Raw genomic sequence first — 22,082 nt, 5'->3', positions numbered from 1 at the left:
CAATAATCATTTTCACATAAAATGTCTTGGTGACCTTAGATTCTTTCTCGACATCGAAGTCGCCAGATCATCCAAAGGGATTTCAATTTGCCAACGGAAATATTCTTTGGACATTTTATCTAATGCTGGTTTCCTTGGCACTCATCCCCTCAAGTTACCAATGGATCAAAATCTAAAACTCAGAAAAGATGACAGCACGGTTCTCTCTGATCCTCTCCCCTATCGGCGCTTAGTCGGTCGCTTAATTTACCTCACAATTACTCGACCAGATATCAGCTATGTCATCCATGTTTTGAGCCAATTTATGACTACACCAAGCTCTTCACATCTCCACGCTGCTCAGCAGGTCCTTAGATACATCAAGAATGTGCCAGGCCAAGGTCTTCTCTTTCCTTCAAATTCTGCACTTCTACTTCAAGGTTACACATATTCAAACTGGGCCTTTTGCCCCGATTCTCGACGCTCTATCACGGGTTTTTGTATCTTCCTCGGCACTTCACTCATTTCATGGCGTTCGAAGAAACAATCAGTAGTATCTCGCTCCTCGACTGAGGTGGAATATAGGGCAATGGCCACCACTTCTTGTGAATTACAATGATTGTCTTATATCCTCAAAGATTTGAATATCTCTCTCTCTCACTACCAGTTGACTTGTACTGTGACAATCAAGCTGCACTCAGCATTGCTGCGAATCCCGTCTTCCACGAACGCACTAAACATATTGAGCTCGATTGTCATCTCATCCGGGATAAAATACAAAGTGGTTTCCTTCGCACCTGTCATGTTCGTCCAGCCTCACAGCTTGCAGATATCTTCACAAAAACATTACCTTCATCTCAGTTTACATTTCTTCTTTCCAAGATTGGAATAGAAAATATCTATTCTCCATCTTGCGATGGGATATTACCAGATGATAATGCTACTAATACACAAAAGGAGCACAACAGAACACAGCAAAACAAAGCACTCGTTCCTATACAACAACATTGCGTGCCTCCCGAATATCCTAATAAACTATCTGCATTGTATAGTTGTTTAGGGGTAGTTTAGTATATTCAGTTGTACATAATTTTCCCTTCTTCTTAGATAAATAGTGTACTGTACAGCACAATAGTTGATATACAATTTTACAGAAGGAATCAATATCGTCTTCTCCATTTTTACTCTCTTTTCGTCTACTGGCAAGCACACTAAACCAAACCTCATGCCAACTCTGACAGTTAAAGAGGACATCGATGCAACTAGTTTGGTTGGCTGCTGTTCCATGCCGGTAGACTATAAAAGTTTATATTTGCAAGGCCATTGATATAGCAAGATTTCATCTCCGGGAAAATCTAATTTTAATTTCCTTTTGCGAATTAAACTCAGCAATATGAACCATATGTTCTTTCCATCGACTTACAAATTGAAAAACTCGAGACAATACATAGTATTGACCGATGATGGATTAAAACACATGGGAATGCCACACAAAATAGCTAGAAAAAGGGATTAGAATTGGACATTCAGACAATATGGGTCGTACAAATGTTGCCTGTGTGTTGAATAAAACCCATAATTGCCAAGCGCCAGCAGAGTACTTTTCTTTAAAAGGTGGGGTGGGCATGCAGAAGCGAGAGTTTATATGCTTAGCAAGAAACTTGCATTAAAAAGTAGTATCCTTCATGTGGGCTGGGTTTTTTCTGGCCCGCCTCGAAATCTAGGTAATTGGGTTAACTTGGACAGTTATCGGGCTGGCTTTTATATGGTCCAATAACCGGATTTCTCTACCACGGTATGGGCACAGATACAGTACGGTACCCGGATTGTTTTTTTTTTAAATGTTAGATGTAAAATGAAAATGATTTGTACAAGTTCTAAATAGGTAAGTTACATGCAAGTTATTATAAAAAAGTGAACCTCACCTAAATAAAGTGTAAAAAAAAATTATTTTTTATCGGTGAGACCCACTTTTTACAAAAGGCTTATATGAGACTTATTTATTTGAGACTTATACCTAACATTACTCCATACTAAAACGTCGTCGTTTTGAAGTTGATGTTAACCCTCTTCCTTCCGCTTCGACATTCATTAGGCCTAATTTGGATACTAAAAGTGTTCCATCTCATCTTATTCCATTATTAACACTTTTTCAAATTTTCACACAAAATATAATAAATAATGCAACATTTTCAAATTCTAAAATAATAATAACATTAAAAAATAATATTCTAACAATATTTTATTAAATTTTCAACTTTTATTTAAAATTATTTCACCTCATCTCACTATCGAAACCGTACCTTAGTCTCTCTCTTGGGTACCCTATTCTCTCTCCAATAGTGAACTCGAGCTTCTGTCATCCGCATTTTGTCAATGAGACTACCATTAGACCTTTCAATCATCGCCTTGCTCTCTCTCTCCTTGGACCTTTCAGTAAGTCTCTCTCATTGTCACAATTTTGGTGCTCTAGTTAAAGGCTCACCTTATAAAACTTTTGTTTATAAATATGATTTGAATTTGTTTATCAATATGAAAAATTAGATATGTTTTGTAAGATCTGTCAAATTTCTTTTCGATTGCGACAAACAAACAAGTAAACAAATCGGACCCATGACTCGATTTCATGATTTACATGATGAAGCAGCTTGGTGGACTTGAAAGATGATTCTGAAAGCTGTTCTGTTTGGTTGCTTTCTTAAGATTTTTGTTCCCAAATATAACTAGGGGTGTAAACTCAAATTGGAAAATCGGTCCAGACCGGTTTTAACGGTTTTGAACCAGTCCAGTCCGGGACCGATTCTTAGAATGTGAAAACTGGCCGGTTCCGGTCTGGTTTCGGTTTTAGGATTTTTCAGACTGGACCGGACCGGTTGATAAAAAAAAATATTTGTATTATTGTATATATAAGTTTTATACAAAATATTATATATATATTAATATATATATATAAGTTTTATATATTATGTATAATTATAAATTTTTATGTGAAATTTTTATATATGTAATTTTTTATTATAATTTATAAATTATTACATAAAATGTTAATACTAAATCACTAAAAGCTTATAACTAATACTAATAATCTAATATAGACTAATGACTATAGTTATACTTATAATTAATACTACAAGTTTTTACTAAAAGTTTACAACTAATACTAATATTAAATATATAGTTTATAACTAATACTAATATATAACTTATAACTATACCAATAGTCTAATATTAATACTATTATATAGTCTAATATATTAATAAAAGTATAAAACAATTTTTTTTAAATCATTTTTTTTATAAACAAACTTTTAATGACAAATTGTGAAACTTACATTTAAAAAAAACTTAAAAATCAGACTGGACTGGACAGAAAACCGGTAAAACCGGAAGTATCGATTTAGAAGGGTAACCGATGCGTAATCGGTTTTAGAAAATACAAAATCAGTACATACCAGTTCGGTCGTAGATTTTGTCCAAAACCAGACCGGACCGGTTACACCTCTAAATATAACCCAGTTTTTAAAACTTCGGATATTTGCCTTCCCTCTTCTTCTTTTTTCGAGGGTGAAAATGCCATATTTCAGTGAACAGAAAAACTTCTTGTATGATTTTAAAAAATAATTAATGTATCACTCTATTTTTAGGGGATCAATTAATTCTTACCATATTACAATTACTCTATGTTGTAGAGCCCACTAATTAAGATTTACAACAAATTCTCAGCCCATGCGAACATTTGTAACCAACTTAGGCTTCATTATTTGGAATATTGTTTTTTAGAAATTAAACAACTAGATACAGTAGTCGAGGAGTGCGCAAGTATGGCGTAATTATTTCGAAAAAGAGTAAGATCGACTATTAAAAAATTAATTTTTTATTACGTAGATTCCGTAATTATTCACTTTTTTCAAAAGGATTAAGCAATGCTTGCGCATTTCACAACTATAAATATTATTTCTCTTTTTTAGAAATAATTTTGATACTTCGCTGTATTTTGGTATTGCAACATAGCAAAAGTGTTTTGGGGATGTTTTTGTTTGGGAGAATTGGTGAATGCTATGTGAAATTTGCTTCAACATGTTTGGGTAAGAAAGGAAGTTCCATGTGAAATGTCAGCAAATAGCCATTATATCATACTCGTAATGCAGGACATGCCATATGTTAAAAAGTAATAAAGGCATAAAAAGTCTTTAAAAGGTGAAAGGACTTAAAAAATTGAAAATTATAAATCAAACCTTTCGGAATTAAAAAAAAAAACTAAAAAAACTAAAAAAAACAAAGGCATTAGAATATAAAGTTCATTAGTCCACATATCAACTATATATGTACTTTAATTTATCGACTATATATAATAAACCTAGATCCTTCCTATACAATCCACATATCAAAGAGATGATGACGAAGAAGCACGAACCAATAACACAAGTGGTAATGGCAAGATCTAAGGAATGAGCTAACACAGCATATGCACCTGTGATAAATGCCAGAACCATTGCTCCCATGGCCATCAAAATAAACACATAGGCTAATCTGAGAAAAATGTTGCGAGTTTCATCAGATTTAGAATACTTGAATAAAAGTGATGTGAGTAGATGGGTAACAACAGCAGAACAAGATAGCACCAAGGATATGACATCAGTGATAATGAACATTTTAAAAGCGGCATTTCTCGTCAAAACTACAGAGCCTTCATAATCATGTGGGTTATCTCCAGTACCAACAAAACCACCAGGCATGGTTATAGCTGCTGCAAAGGTCACAGTTGTGATGAGTGCAGCCACTACCAAGTGTGTTTCGGCCGCCTTCTCCATATATACTATCCTACTTGCCTTTCGCTTATTTTCCATGTCCTTCACATCATCTTGTATGATTTTCTTTAATTTATCCTCGTCCTCCGTCAATACCCTTCCCGAATAAGACCAGAATTTAAGCCCAATCTCCATCATCTAATTTTAAGAGGATTGAATAATGTGAGCAATAGTACTATTTTTCATGTTACGTAGTTTATGATCAACAAAGCCGAAATCAAGATATAGAAATAATACTAATTGCATTTTCCTTTATGAAATATATTATTTCTGAAATAGAAGATTCAAGAAACCAATTTAAGTCTGCAAAATTTATGAAATAAATGGTATTTGACAGCTACGATCGGGGGAGAGGACCGGGAGCAACAGTAAAATCTCAATCATGGGTTGCAAATCCCACATCAAGCTTGAATCGATATCCTATACCTCAATTTCAGGACCAACAAAAAGCAAAGAGGACATGAGCTGTACCACTTTTGCATTTTCCAAGGGAAATAATCCAATAAATTAACGAGTAAGTAATACTATTTTCACAGAAGATTTAGAGAAATCTTCTACCAGATTTTATTTTTTTTTTTATTTAATGGTTAAGGAAATGTTTTTAAATGAATTTGTGATTTTTTTGTAATTTTTAAATGTATAAGGTGTTTAAAAAAATGATTAAAAGAAAGCCAAAAAAAAAAAATGCTTTTCGGTGGGGATTCTATCTAAGAATCTTATGTGGATGTAGCAAAGTCTGGAGTAATTACTGTTCTATGTTGGAGGAGAAACATTCTATTTATCATCTCAACAAGTTAATATATAATTTGTTATTTTTATCATTTTATTTAAAAATACATGTATCTTTGTTATAAAATATATTTATATATATTAATATGAAAATATATATATTTAAATAAAAAATAAAAATGATAAATTATGTTTGGTATGATAATAATAAATAGTATTTCCTTAAGTGGGATAAAAGAGAACAGAACTATTGTGACGTTACCTTTCCTGTCGATAACTTTGCACTTAAAGCGACTTGGTAAGCATTGAGGTTATTTTTGTTGAACGCCATCTTATCTACTCTGGGGTGATCTATGAGATCCTTCAAGTATGGGCCAGAAGAGAGGGAATAGTGATGGAGAGGAGTGTTCCCTTCGGCGTCCTTCTCATTCAAAAGATTGCTGAGAGACGAATTTTCAAGGATCAATTCCACTGTAGATTCTGTAGAATCTGGCCTATCGCCCTCCACTGCAAAGTGCAACGCATTCCAGCCTCTGTTGTCAAGCAGTTCGCAACAATCTGGACACATGTCGATAATGCTTTTCATGACTTGATTATTGCCACGATGAGCTGCAATGTGAAGAGCTGTCCTTCCCTTTTTGTCTTTGATGTATGCTACTTCTGAATCATGTTCCAGCAGCAGCTTTGTAGACAACCACCCACCCGAGTATGCAGCCAAATGCAGTGGAGTCCAACCTTCTTGGTCTACGTTTTTAGTTATAGCTCCTCCAATTTTTTCCAAAATTGCTTCGATCGTTACTACAAAGAATTTGAATACATGTTAAGTACTGTAATAATTACTTTGTAACCGACACAACAACGACTTATTAGGAGATAGAATTCAAGGGATTTAAATTATCTGGGATTCTTTCTTGAACACTAAGATTTAGAGAGGAAGAGAGATCGAGATAGATGCAATGGAGTACCTCTGTTAATATCTCAAAAAACTACAATATTTATTAAATATTTCATGCTATCCAATAAATTCATTTATACAGCTATAAATGCAGTACCTGTGTTATCCCGAAATGCTGCAGCATGCAAAGCCGTTCTACCTAAGGGGCCATCATAAGCTGGTGAATTGCAGGTGTTCAAAATTTCCAACACCAAATTTTCAAAGTCCCTCTCGACGGCAATGTAGAGTGGAGTCTCCCCGACATCATTAATAGAATATGAAAAATCTGGGTCTTCCTTAATTAAAAGTTTTATCACTTCAAAGTGATTATAACGTACAGCCTCATGTAAGGCTGTGTCTTTCTCCTTGGTCACCATCCTAAGCATCTCTCTGATTGCTTCAGCCCCGCTTCCAAGATCTTGATTATGTCCATATCTCACTTGTTGGATCAGAACTCTAATGATATTAGCATGCCCATACCTTGCTGCGATATGTAATGGAGTTTCATCTTTGACATTGACTTGACATAAAAGTGAAGGACACATGTTGAGTATGTCTCCGACGAAGTTTTTCTCTGTTGATTCTATCCCAGTTTTTAGGGTTGTGATAAAAATATGGAGGATTGTGTTTTTGTTTGGTGTTAATAGGGCTTCTAGTGGCCGTTTGAATTTATGATTTTTGAAAACCATGATGTTGCCTTGTGCTGCAGCATTATAGAGAATCGGACCCATGCGAGTGATGGTCATGGCCTCTCTGTTTCCACACAAAGGAGTAGTACTCATGGAAATCTGAAAAATAAAACTGCATGAAAAATCACATGGAAATATTTTCCTTTTCTGTTCATCTTGTTATAAATTCTATGAATGGCATTCATTTGTTCATTCAACCCTGGCTAGTAGCTTGAAAAGGACTTAATAGGGGCATGTGATCAGATCACGCAGAAATTAATTAATACTTAGAACATAAAAGAAAAGAACAAGATGATATATATATATATATATATATATATATATATATAGTATGTATTCATATAGCAAATACCCTGAAATTATGAGAATTTTTCAGAAAAGGAGAAATCCAAATTATTATAAAAAAAATTAAATATGTAAGTAAACAATAATCCTGCAACACATTTGGCCCAAATCAAGATCAAAATCACTTCCAAAATTTGAAATGAAATATATCCTAAGAAAGCAAAAATTAACGAAAATAGAGGATTTGGGAAAAAAAAATTATATATATATAGAGAATACAGAATTAATTTTTCTTCAAGAACTAAATTGAAACAGATGCAGTACTACTTGATATTTGAAGATGAAAATGGAATATAAACCAAAGCTTATAACCGACACCATCCATGGATCAGACTCTATAAAAAAAAAACTTGAAATATGTGATTTGATTTCTTCTTCAAATTAACCGAAAACACAAACCAGAAATGTTTTTTTATTTCAAACTCTTGGAATTGGAAGAAAGCTTATAGACTGGAAACGAGGTTAGCATGCATGCAGCAATTGACTGAAAACTGATGCAAGTATATGTGCACTGCAGTCAGGAGATCGAAGCGAGCACTACAACATCTTGGTCTGCTTCTAATTAGAGCTATAACTCTCTGCAGATCAGTTTTTCAATTACTTCAAAAGAAAGGCTTGTAAATTTGGAGAGAGAGAGAGAGATAGATAAATAGATAGATAGATGGATGGATGTAAGAGCAGGAAAAACATGAGCGATGGTAAAGTTAGTGGGGTAGTTACCTTACAAGCTGCTTTGTGGAAGACCTTTCCCTTGAACCCAAGATTGAAGAGTTGGGAGTCGTGTCTACATATATTGGGTAGTCATTTGTCTGGTGTAAAATTACTTTTCAAGTCAATAATTATGAAGAAATTACGTGGAAAATATTGTTTGTTCATCTTACGTGGAAAATATAATCTGCCTAGTGCCATCCAGCTAGCAATTTTTTTTCACAATCTTTTATAAAATTATATTTTTTAAATTAAATATATTTTTACAAAAATAATTTATAAAATGTCATTATTTTATAAAAATATCATTATATTAAAATATGCTTCTGTAAAATGTTATGAAAATGATTGTGCGCCTATTATTACTCTAGAATTTAGGTATGATGCTTTGTTGACAACAGAAAACATTTTTAGAACAATTTTGCTATTTGCAAGCCTGAAAGAATAGAATATTGAACCCAAAGAAAAACGTATGTGGCAGTCAACCTGAGGCCCATTAATTAAGAGAAGCGCGGTAGTTATAAAGAAGAATAAAATTACTGTCTTCCACTTTTGACCGCTCCATATAATCGCTGAAAAAAAAAAATTATTTAATAGTTAAAAAAATAATTTTAAATGTATTGATATATTTTTTTATTTTTTAAAAATATTTAAATGTATTAACATTTGTGAAAAAAAAATTACTGGACAGTACGTCCAGCAGTAAGAGTGGGATGGCAGAGTAGCTCCACTCTATAAAAAAATGAGCAGTGCTCGGTTTACCGTTAGTTATTTTTGTAATTTTTGTAATTTTTTTAATGTATTTAAATATTTTTTAAAAATTTAAAAAATATATCAATACACTTAAAATTATTTCTTTAATTACTAAATAAAAAAAATTATCAAGCGATACATTTAAGCAGTACAATTAGAGAGGCAATATAATTTTCCTCTAAATAAATTATATAAAAATAATTTTATAAATTGATATAGTTTTATATGATTTGTCATATTTATTTTATAATAAATATAATTTTATAATTTGATAAATTAAATATGTAAGTAGACAAAAATCCTACAAAACATTTAACCAAAATTGAAATCAAAATCAGATCCAATACATGAACCGAAATATATCCTAAGAAGGCAAAAATGGATGTAAATAGAAGATTTGGAAAAAAAAAAAACAACTTATATTGCCCCAATCGAAATATTTAGCTTTTCTTGTCATAACTTTTACGCAGATTCACCTTCTTATGACAATTCAATACAATTAACATAGAATTTGGATCTGGATATCCCATATCAATTTAAATTTGCATCAAATTCATACTTAGAATATACACAAAAAAAAAAAAGAAGAAAAAGATATATATATATATATGTATATATAGCAAATGAATTTTGCTACACATAAGTCGGTGCGTTAACACACCACTTATAGTATAACTTTAAAAAATCAAAATACCAATAAATTTTTAGCATAGTTGATGTGGAAAGCTTCTACATCAACAAGGTGCTGGGTGTGGAAAAAATTAGATTTGTAAATAAATTTTCTCATAGCAAATACCTGAGTTAGAAGCATATTGATTGCTAAGTTATTTAGTACAATGACTTGATGAGAAAAATATCACTTGGTATACTGATTGCAAAACAAATTATGGAGAATACAGAATTGTTTTCTTCAAGAACTAAATCGAGACAGATGCAGTACTACTTGATATTTGAAGATGAAAATGGAGTACTATATAAGCCCAAGTCCTATATATGTTACTCTTTCTTTTTATAAATTTAAAATATGTGATTTGATTTCTTCTTGAAACTCAAAACAAACGGCATTTTATTTCAATCTCTTCGAATTGGAAGAAAGCTTACAGCCCTTCTAGTTGTGTAAGTGGTACTTCGAGCAATTAAACCCTACTTGGAATTAAGCAGCAACTGAATGAAAATGATGTTAGCATGCAGCAATTGAGTGGAAATTGATGGAAGTATATATAAATGCATGTAGTCAAGAGAAGCGGAGCACTACATGAACATTTGTGGAAGTTTATTTAGAGCTACAACTACTATCTGCAGAGTTTTTCAGTTACTTCAAAAGAAAGGCTTGTAAATTTGGGGATAGATGGATGGATGTAATCATGTAAGATATATGATTATTGAACAATAGCAGGGAAAAGAACAAGAGCGATAGTAAAGCTAGCCAGTGGAGTAGTACCTTACGAGCTGTGCTTGTAGGAAGACCTTTCCCTTGAACTCAAGATTGGAGAGTAAATTGGGAGTAGTGTGTCTACATATATATATTGGGCAGTCATGTGTCTGGTGTAAAATTACTTTTCAAGTCAATAATTATGAAGAAATTACGTGGAAAATATTTTTTTTTTTTCCATCTTATAACTTTTTTATTCTTAATTACACATATTATATAATATATATTAGGCCGTTATTATTTAAATTATTGACATATAAAATTATTTAAATATCAAGCATAATTCAAAATGATAAAAAAGATAAGTTTGAGAGTAAGATGAGATATAAAATTTTCGTTTTATCTCATCTAATTATTATATATTTTTTAAATTTTCTTTTAAAATATAATAAAAAAATTTAAACTTTTTAAATTTTAATTTAATATTTTTAAATTTTAACACAATAATAATATTAAAATATAAAATTTTTACCTCATTCCCGCTAGCAAATAATAATGTTTGAGGTTCCTCTATGATTAACATCTGTGAGGAACAGGGATTAAGCTTGAAGAGAGTTGACGGCATTGACGAGTCTGCCATCCATAGCAAAAATGCAATTATTTGCCGGCAAAAACCATGTCTGGGTCAATTGACAAGTCTGCCATCTTGGGTGAAGAGCTTTTATGGAATGTAGTTTAATTTTCAACTCATCTTGGGCCCACACTGACAAACATCAGATCACATTTTCTCTTGTTTCATTTTTCATGCCTCGGTTTCTTCTTTCCATCCTAGATTTTCGTATTTCCATATGCTGGTTTTACAAAAATGTGACATGGTTTTAATTTTTTTTAAATAAATAATTTTATTTTATAAAATTTTAAAATAAAAATAATATTAAAAAAATTTATTTTAATTATATATTTTTTTTTTAATTTTTTTTTTAATTCACTCATCTCATCTATCAAAATAAACGAGATTAAAGAGGCACTATACTTACAAATAAATTATATAAAAGTAATCTAATAAATTGATGTGATTTTATATGATTTATTAAATTTATATTATAATAATTTTTATATAATAATTTTATGATTAAAATATTATTATTATTATTATTGTTATTGTTGTTATTATTGTTATTGTTATCGTTGTTATTGTCGTCGTCGTCGTCGTTGTAATTGTTGTATTACCCACCTCAATCAATGATGTACTGTATGCGTGGAAAAATGGAACGACGGAGAAAGTATGGATCAAATTTCAAAATCGCCAATTATTAGCCCCACGAGAAATCAAAGGCCTATTAATCTTGGATCGGGTAGGGGTTTCTGTGCTTCAGACATCTTAAATTTGTAATTGATATAAAAATATATATATATATATATATGTATGTAATTATAATTTTTTCATATAATATTATATACGAAAAATACTATTATTTTTAAATCTAAGAAAAAATATAAAAAAAAAATACTAAGTTGTTAATTTGTTCCACAAAAGTTCAATAAACCAAAATCTTCAATTTAGATTATTTGTAAGTTCATTAATCTTATTACTATTATTATTTTAGAATAATAGAAAGTTTAATTGTGGACAAAAATGTAATCTTATTACTATTATCACCTACATAATGTAATACGACACATGGAGGTGAAGATCTCATCATTTACAAGAGGTTTTGATAAATAGGATTCTGGATAAAAAGAAATATTATAGATTAAGCAATAGAATAACTGATTTTGGAATGTGGGTAACGACATTGCAATGGGTAGAGTGATGTGCGGATGCCACCAAGGATGGCAAATTTATCGGCTCCAAAGCTTGTGTATGATGTACTTGTTGGATATCTGAGATGGAAAAAAAAAAGTTTGGTTTTGGTAAGGGTATCCTAACATATATCTTAGTGTGTTGTAGTTGAAATCGAACAACAGAATTGAGTTTCTTATTGACTGCATAGATTTTGTATCAGAAAGATCAGACTGGTATAGCACGTGAAGAACTACTTATTAAAAAAAAAGTAGTACGTGAAGAACTGGTGACTGTTGAGCTATACAGTGTAACTATCATCTACTATTTCACATCCATAAGGATGGAGTCGATTTCTTGGTTCTCCATATATGATTAATGGCCAAGATTATGGATGCTTTCTCCTTTGTGATTGTATTTTGGGAAAAAATTGGTGGTCTTGAGTAGAGGATTCTTAAGTTATTGCCATTAATATTGATATGGGATTCAAAATTTTCAACATAATATTGGAATTTTATTCGCTTTAGCCTTTTCTTTATTTTAAATTTTATTTGTTCTTTGAATTGTTTTTTTTTCTTGATTTTTCATTGGTAGATAGTCAACAACGCTGCTTATTTGATCAATTTCTTTTCTTTTTCTTGTTAAAAAAGAATAGCTATACTCCCACATTAGACAAATCTTAATTTGTTCTTTTAAATGAATGAGCCTCAGCTTGGATCATTTTCAGTTCTATGTTTCATATATTTTTAACTGGCAAATAGAGAACAGGTGTTATAAGTTTATATTTTATTGCATCTCTCTCTCTCAAATGCTTCATTATGTTTTTTTTGGTGAATAATTCCTTATAGATGCTGATGTGAGACTTGCTCGTAGAATAAGACGTGACACAGTTGAGAGGGGCAGGGACATAAACTCTGTTCTTGAACAGGTTATTACTTTGATTAATTAATATGGTTCTTTATAATTATTAATGCACAATAACTTTACTATCACAATTCAAAAGCGACATCTGCAGAATGCACTGATATTTAACTTCCACTACACTTTCTCGTTCATTTTCTCCTTGAGTTTGCAGCACCTTGACTAACTGGGATTGCTCATAATAAGGTAGGTAGCGGTCAATTTTTAAAATCTTCCTTAACGGAACAGATGATATGTTTGAATTAAAAAAAAATATTATTTTCTTCTGTGTGTCGAAGGCAATATGGGTTATGGGATGTTTTAGTTCAGCCTCTCTTGCTGTAACCCTAGTGCTGTGCATTATGCTCATTGCGAGCGCACCCACAATGCAGAGCAATGTGTTTATAATCTTGACTTTGCTGTACAAGCAGCTAAGTTTTACCTTCTCCAGTCTGCAATTATTGCAAACTATATCACCAAGCAGACAAAAACCATGGCACTCAAAAAACATCATTTGATCTTACTTTTTATACTTTTATGTGACTTATTGTTGTATGTCCAGTTTTCATGTTTTAGAAAATGTTACAAAATGGAGGGACATGGAGAGAGGGCTACGGAAGTGAGACAGGGAGAGAGGGCTTAAGGATACTTAGACAAGATGGAAGTGAGAGACGGATCGAGTAGATCTGGGAGAGAAGTGAGAGGCAAGGCGAATTGGAGAAAGGGCTTGGGTACTTAGATGAGAGATGGAAGGGAGAAATGGCTCCAGTGTACGAAAGATGGGTGTAAAATCATGATGTGACGACCAGATCGGATTCACTCCTTCACGGTGTGTGGTGTTAGAATAATCGACCGGCTAAGTAGAATTTCTCATGTTTTAATAGTCTCCAACTTACCATATATATATAGGGAGAGAGAGAGAGAGAGGTAAGTATATGCATGTAGGGTTCTAGGTTGATATGGGCTAGCTGATAACTAATTGCAAGTTAGAAAATATATAACTGGAATCCTAACTTTTTGAGTAAAGATGATTATAGCTTTTTTCAAGTTATGATATTAAAGTCGACATTTTCCGCAATGAAATCTAACAAATACTGCGATATAAATTCTGCATGCTTTCAATAAATGTCAAGTTTAAACAAAAGTTCAAATAAAGCAACGCACAATATCCTAAACTCATTTATTTGATCCATCCATTGCTACTCTTCAACTTATTTATGTATTGAACCATATTGAAATAAAGAACGGATAACTTAGGGCTATGTTTGGATATTGAGATGAGTTGAAATGTATGAAGTAAGTTGAGATAAGTTTAACTTTTTATGGGAAGTTGAAAAAGTAGTGGGTCTTATCAATTATTAATTTGAAATGAGTTGAGTTGAGTTCAACAATCAAACACAACCTTAAAATCCATGTTCATTTCATTAAGAAAAAATATATTCATCATCTTAACTTCCATCATCCTCCCATCATCCTATGATGTGGCATTAGATGATAGGTTTATAAGTGAAATATAATAAATAATCTCTAATCATCTAATGACACATCATAAGATGATGGAAGTTGGGATGATGAGTAGAATTACTCTTTCATCAATCAATCATGATCATTTTCAACTAATTACATTCTCTCAAAGACAATATTTGACCGTGACTTTATCTCCTCAATACCCAAATTAAATTTCTCACTTGAAATCATATATGAGTTGATACTGATAAAAGGTATCGATAGTTTGGACAGATCACTGCAATTTGTTTGTTTTTTTCTTCTTTCACATATTTTTTAAACATCTTTAAATATTTAAAAAAAATACATAAATTCACTAATAATCATTCCATTAACCATTAAGAAACAAATAAAAAAATAATCGGTTCAATTAATCGGTAGAACTATCGGTTCATTTAGCCACTCTCATCATATATAATCCTTATATTATAAAACTTCCCAAAAAAGAACCATTTATATAACTCGTATACTAACCCTTAAATAAAATTAAAAAAAAAAAGAGAGAGAGAAAAGACAATACATAAGTCACTATACCATCCTTGATCTAAATCTGTCTCCCAAATAAAGAAATAGATAGAACAAACTTAGAGGCAAAAACTTGGAAAGTTGAAAACAATGACTTTCTGAAAAGAAACGACTGACCATTACTAGCACACTTCTCGCTCTCTCCCTTTTTTCTCTAGAGCAGCCCCTCTAAAAAAACTCAGACCAGAGGAGGGAGGTTGGAGTTTTAGCTCCTCCCTCCCTCATCCCTCGTCCCTTTTCTCTCTAGTTTTTTCTTTTATTTTTGTTCTAGTTTTGTGTGTTTTTCTTTTAAAGTAGGGCAAAATGCCGATCTATTTTTCTCTAGAGACCAGTGACCACCACGCGCCCCACCGCAAGATTCTCAAGGCACTGATCCTTCAGACGAGCGAAGAATATCGTCCAACGTGAATCCTAACATAATTGCCGGTGATTGAGAGTTTGAGACGGACACCCCTTGAGAGTTGGGATGAAGTTGAGGGACTATGGACTATGGAGAACCCCCATTATTGGTGAGAATCAAATTCTACTTTTACTATGTTCAATTTTTTATTATCAATATTTTTCCTTGTATTGATTGCAACTTTCTATCTTCATTTCAGGTATGACCAATGAACCATTGAGTGAAATCCTTGCAGCACAAGTACACATGTTGTTAACTGTTACAGTGTTTACTATTTAGTATTTATGTAGTTATTTCTAAGTCAGTGTTCAGTGTTTTAATAAATGAGACAGTTATAACTTATGGCTACATGTTATTTAGTTTTTGAACTATTGTATTTAAGGTTTTTTTATTATTTTTTCAGTATTTTTTTTTTTAGGTTTGGAATTGGGCTTTGGTGAGCTCAGAAGTTGAAAAATGGCCTTGAGTTAGACGAATAAACGGTCGGAGCTCCGACCTCCGTTCGGAGTCGGAGTCAAAAAAATTTCCTCCAACCAAAGAAGGTCGTAAATTACTCCTCCGACTCCATCAGAGTCAGAGCTTAGTCCTATCTAAACTTATCTTAACATCCAAACACATCTAAACTCATCTTAGGTGGGCTCCACAAAACTCACTCCATCATCTCAACTTACTACTATTCATAACGAACTCAACTCAACTCAATTCAACATCCAAACGGGGTTATTGTCCCCAACTTTGTAACTCAATTAGGCTTCTCTTGAAGCTATGCAATATGTATTATTAAAAGAAAAGATAACTAAAATGGAATATTTCAATGATGTAGACTCTTTTACCTCGTTTTTTTTTAGAGATGAGATGAATTGAGATTAAAGTTAAAAAGTTGAATAAAATATTGTTAGAATATATTTTTTAATATTATTTTTGTTTTGACATTTGAAAAAGTTGAATTGTTTATTTTATTTTGTGCGGGAATTTGGAAAAGTTGTAATGATAAGATGAGATGTTTTCAAAATTTTTAAAGTTTTGGATTTTAATCTTGAAAAGAAAGAAGATTAAACTGGGTTTTTTTATAGTCTTATTTTTGCTTCTCATTTATTTTTGCTTATCCTTATAATAAGAATATAAACAAGTAATAAACTATCTTTAATTAAAAGTAATAAACGAAATTCAAAGATCACAAGTCTTTAATTACAAATTTAGAATGTAAGGCTTGTAGAAAACTATCTATTGCATTCTTATTTGACCCGTTAATGAGAATGTCGTCAACATAGATTAAAAAATATATGATGTTGCTACCTGAAATATGAATAAACAAAGATGAATCAGACCAAGAACCATGAAAACCAAGGTTCAATAATCTATTGCTTAGTTGTGAGAAAACCAAGCCTCAGGGGCTTACTTTAAACCATATAATGCTTTGTGTAATTTGAACACATGATAAAACCATTGAGGATGAGCAAATCCAGGGTGTTGGGTCATATAAAACTCTATAGACAAAGATACATGTCAAAAGGCATTTTGATCATCAATTTGCCTTTTGACCTTCCAAATGAAACAGTAATAGTGAGAATTAGGTGTACCATTGTTAGCTTGATCACTGGACTATATGTTTACGAGCAGTCAATACCTGATTGTTGCAAAAAGCCCTTGTACCTCGCTTTGTACCGTTCAATCTCATTGTTGGCCTTGCTTCTTATGGAAAAAACTATTTTGAACCAATGGCATTTCGATCTGCATGGGGTGGAACCAGAGACCACGTTCCATTTTTTAAGAGTGCTTTGAATTCCTTGTTCATGGCAGCATGCCACTCTGGTGATTTGGTTGTTGTCATGTAGCACATTGGTTCGATATTAGTAGGTTCAATCTCGGCAAGGAGAGGTTTGGACAATTGAGTATCAGATAGAGCTATCAGTATAGTTTTGGGTCAAGAAATATTGTTTCTAGAACGAATGATCATGTGATGTCAAGTGGTAGTGATGGGAGCTGAAGGTGCGAAAGTGTTTAGGGATTTTCTGGTTTGGGGAGAAACAGAGATATGAGGCGTAGAGGAATCAATCAGTGGAAGCTGTTGATGTGCTTGATGATTCGGCTTGCACAGAGTCACGTACCACGCGGGCTTACCGTAGTTGCATGGGCTGGACCTATGGAATGGAGATGGCAGATGGGTCAAGATTTGGGTTAAAGTTAGATTTGGGTTTGAGTTGGAAAGAGAAGTCATACTCTTGAAAACAATGTCTCTGGAAATTATTATTTTTTGTTTGAAGATATTAACATTTATAGCCTTTGTGTTTCAAACTATACCTGAGAAAGACACAAAAGTGGAACGGGGCTGGAGTTAGTGTTTATTGTACGAACGAAGATTAAGTCAACATGCACAGCTAAAACCCTTAGAAATGAGTAGTCCGAAGAACACTTGAACAAAATTTCAAAAGGAGAGACATGGTTTAGAAGAGGTGTTGACATGCAATTAATGAGATAAGAAGCAATATGCAAGACAACGTCCCAAAACTCAAGAAGAGTATGGTTGTAATAAATAAGAGCAAGTCTCGTCTGAACAATGTGACAGTGTTTGCGTTTGATGGAACCATTTGGTTGAAGTGTATGTGGGCAAGACGCGTTTGGTTGAAATGTCAAGGGAGGCAAGTATTATTGATAGAGGACGAAACTCATCACCCCAATCTGAATGAAGTGATTTAATTTTGCACTTAATAAAATGTTCTATGAAAAGTTGAAACTATAGAAAAGCATTGGTGACTTCACTTTTTCAAGAAATAGGATAAAACCATGTGTACAAAAATCCAAAAAGGTAACATAATAACGAGATCCAATTTTACATGACTCAGAAAATGAGAGTTGTTTACTCTTAGAACTAAGACACGTGGGACACGAGAACCTGTGATTATCTGACAAAATAGGAAGAGAAAATTGAGACAAGAAACGACAAAATGCTGGATCACCCATCCTTGAATGCCATTGAGAAAAAGAAGTACGTTCCTAGACAAAGGAAACAGGGGAACAATCTTTACTGGATTTAGATAATGTGTAGAACCCATGCCTACTCGGCCTGAGTGGTAGAGTTTTCCTAGTGGCCTGGTCATTCACAATCAAAAAGGCACATGAAATTATAAAAAAAAAACAGTGGGGATGAAATTAAAAAAAAAATGTTAGTATCAGTAGTAAATTTTTGAATAGAGAGTAAGCTTTTCTTTATGCAAGGCACATGAAGGACATTATGGAGAAGGAAAGAGATATTAGGTGTGGTTAACCAAGTTGTGCCATAGTGCTTGATTGGTAAACTATTACCATTATCGATGCAGATCTGCTCAGATCCATTATACTCTTTAGAGTTGACATTCAAGTTGGCCAAATCAGATGTAAGATGGTGAGATGCACCTGATTTCGAATACCAATTATTATTTGATTGTTGCAAGGGAGCTGTAAAATAGACCTACGTGTTGGAGGGAGAATCACTGTGATAGGACTCACCAAAGTAGTGATAGCACCGAAGGGCAGTGTCCCTGTTCGGTTGCACACTTGGTAGACAAGCTTCAGACCAGAGGATATACCCCTTGCCTCGAGAAGAACCGATGAAGCTAGGACCAGAGCCAAAGTGAGAGCCACGACCACCAGCGCTGGAAAATTGACCATCTTGACCACCACAAGAACCATTGGTGCAAGTAGCAACATTAGCACCGGCAAGGGATAGATCAATAGACGGCCCGTGATGTTCCAAGCTAAGCTCATACAATGGCCATGAAGATCTTCCAATGAAATCAGATCGACTCTAGTGGTGACCGACATGACAAATGAGTCATATTTAGGTCCAAGACCCGCCAACAAGAAGGAAACAAGTTCAAAATCATTTAAGGGTTGATCTACAACAACGAAAGTATTGGCAAGAATGGTGAATTTGTAAAAAATAGTCAGAGATTGAGGTGTTTCCTTTCTTGAGGGTGGCGAGTTGATAGTGTAAATTCATGGAGCAAGTACAAAGGAGGAGGTAAACATTCATTTAAGAGAGGTCCATACTTGCCTTGAAATTGTGCATTTCGTAACATATGTGAGAATGGTTTCTGACAAAGAGTTTATGGCACTGAGAATAAGTTGACTTTCATAGTCCATGTTGTAAAGGCCGGATTGGGAATAGAGGGTTCGGCAGGTGTGGTTAGAAGAGGATGAAAGACTTTCATTTAAGAGGAGGGAACACCACTTCCCTTTTAAAACAATCAATACTAGCATAACTGGAAGCTAACCAATTCATTCCCAAAATTGCATCAAACCCAATCATAAGCAAGACTATTAGGTTAGCTAGCATTTCCTTCCCGCTAATAGTTATTGGGCACTTAAGTATTATCTTGTAGGTAAGTGAATTATGTTGGAGGTGGATGGGTGTAAAGTCATATTAGTTTTTTACTAAAGCGAAATATAATTTAAATTACAATAGAACTTAAATTATTCCATTGTGAAAAATAAAATAACGATTTGAAAGAAAAAGAAGACTAGAAAAAAATCTTACATAAGTAATGTTATATACAATCGTAGAGTGCGCATACACAGTGCAGTCACTTTGAAAAAGAGTGGGGTCTACTATTAATTTTTTTTTTTTCATGCGGTTCCCGTATTTATTTATTTTTTTCAAAGTGATTGCACGGCGCACTCACGACTACAATTATTTTTTCCCTTTCGATTGCGATAAACAAACAAGCATACAAATTGGACCCATTACTTGATTAAAGTTTGGTGGACTTGAAAGATAATTCTGAAAGCCTTTTGTTACCAAATATAACCCGATAATTTTTAATTATTACTTCGAATATTTGCCTTTCCTGCTCTTCTTTTCTTTTTTCCTTAGAGGGTGAAAATGCCATATTTCAATGAAAAGAAAAACTTATTGTATGTTTTTTAAAAAAACTTTGATTTATCACTCTATTTTTTGTGGAGCAATATTTAATTCTTACCATATTACAGTTATTACTCTCAGTTAAACTTGAGGCGACAAACTGAGTGCTGCCCCTGTCGAGTGAACCTTGGAGGAAGAGTCATGTGGACCTCCTCATGAAGATCCCCATGTAGAAATGCGTTGTTGACGTCGAGTTGTTGAAGGTGCCAATTATGTGTAGCAACAATAGCAAGTAAACATCTGACAGTTACAAGTTTGGCAATCGGAGAAAATGTCTCATGGTAATCGAGCCTCTCTTGTTGTGTATATCCCTTAATAAAAATGTTTGTCTGGTCTGTAAATTAAGAACCTTGTAGCCTTAGTAGCAAATGGGTATCCAAGGAAGACAAAAGCTTGGGCACAAGGGTCAAACTTGGACCTGTTATGAGCAATGGTAGGGGCATAACAAAGGCAATCGAAGACTCAAATATGAGAGTAGCTTGGTTTGGAGTTAAAAAGAACTTCATAGGGTGAACGACTAGAAAGTAGAGGTGTTCGAACACGATTGATGATGTAAGTAGCTGCGAGGATACAATCACCCCAGAATTGTATGGGTAAGTGGGATTGGAACCGAAGGGCATGGGCAACGTTTAGGAGATGTTGATGTTTACATTCGACTATACCATTTTATTGTGGTGTAGCAGTGCAACTACGTTGGTGAATGATACCATTGTCAGCAAAGAAAGATTGTTGTCACTACGAATAATCTTAACCTTGGAAGAGAATTGGGTTTCAATGAGTTTAATAAAAGAAGATAATAAAGAATGAGTATGTGATTTGTGACTCATGAGATAGACCCATGTACAACGTGTGAAGTCATCCACTATGGTTAAAAAATATTTGGAACCATCGTGAGAAGCAAGTGGCATTGGTCACCATATGTCACAATGCAATAGTTCAAAGGAGAAAGTAGAAGAAATTTTGCTGATTGGAAAAGAAAGACATTGTTCTTTTGTTAAGGGGCAAACATTATAATGCTCATGTTTTAAAATAGAAATATTGAGTACATCATTATTCAAAGATAATAAACGAGAAAAAGAAAGGTGGCCTAAATTTCTATGCCATAAAGTTGTTGAAGAAGCAGAAACAAAAGCAAAGTATGTGCAAGATGAAGAGGGTGGCAGCAAATGATAAAGGCCATGATGTCGTTTAGCCAAACCAATCGTCCTCCATGACAGTTGGTCCTGGATGAAACAAAAATCAGAGACAAATATGAGACAACAAGAATCAGTAGAAATGAGCTTACTGGCTAAGATTAAATTAAATGTAAATGATGGAACACATAAAACATCAGTAAGATGTAGAGAAGATCAAAGAGATATGGTGCCAATGTGAGAGGCAGTGACCAAGGTGCCACATTAATTATAGACATATAAAATTACTTAATAGATGCCACATTAATAGTATGACTAGAATGACAAAATTTAAAATGAAAAGTGATAGTACTCTACAAATAATAAATAGGTACATATAAAAAAGGAAAATGCTTTATAGTCACCATCATCCCACCATCAGTCATTAATTTTTTTTTTTTTTTTAAAAAAGATGATAAAAAATAGATGGAATATATCACATTTACACAAAGAATGAAATTCGGAAAAGAATATAGTATATAAAATTTTATACAGGAGGATTCGAGTCAGATAATGTTAAACTGTCAGATTGCATGTTGATGGCGCTGAACTACCTTGAGACGGCATATCAGCGCAAGT

At 33.2% G+C, this 22,082-nt stretch overlaps 1 protein-coding gene across 1 annotated transcript; it reads right to left on the bottom strand.

The window, feature by feature from the left end:
* Positions 1 to 4,275: 4,275 nt before the first annotated feature.
* On the bottom strand, positions 4,276 to 10,413 carry LOC108994372 (ankyrin repeat-containing protein At5g02620-like). Its single transcript, XM_018969540.2, has 5 exons — positions 10,387 to 10,413; positions 8,205 to 8,268; positions 6,569 to 7,238; positions 5,779 to 6,314; positions 4,276 to 4,925 (listed from the first exon to the last, which is right to left on the bottom strand). Exons 3-5 carry the CDS (start codon positions 7,230 to 7,232, stop codon positions 4,293 to 4,295), a joined length of 1,833 nt encoding a protein of 610 aa, XP_018825085.1. The 5' UTR covers positions 7,233 to 7,238; positions 8,205 to 8,268; positions 10,387 to 10,413; the 3' UTR covers positions 4,276 to 4,292.
* Between the last annotated feature and the right edge of the window lie 11,669 nt (positions 10,414 to 22,082).

This window comes from Juglans regia, chromosome 9, assembly GCF_001411555.2.
Source record: "Juglans regia cultivar Chandler chromosome 9, Walnut 2.0, whole genome shotgun sequence".
In the NCBI taxonomy this organism is placed as follows: Eukaryota; Viridiplantae; Streptophyta; class Magnoliopsida; order Fagales; family Juglandaceae; genus Juglans; species Juglans regia.
The sequence above is the reverse complement of the archived record's forward strand: the minus strand, read 5'-3'. Positions and strand labels throughout refer to the sequence as shown.

Coding starts and splice junctions, on each gene's coding strand:
- LOC108994372 (XM_018969540.2), bottom strand. CDS start 7,232: ATGAGTACTACTCCTTTGTGTGGAAACAGAGAGGCCATGACCATCACT. Junction 6,315..6,568: donor AGCATTTCGGGATAACACAG/GTACTGCATTTA, acceptor AATTCTTTGTAG/TAACGATCGAAGCAATTTTG. Junction 4,926..5,778: donor CAAAGTTATCGACAGGAAAG/GTAACGTCACAA, acceptor TCTTAAAATTAG/ATGATGGAGATTGGGCTTAA.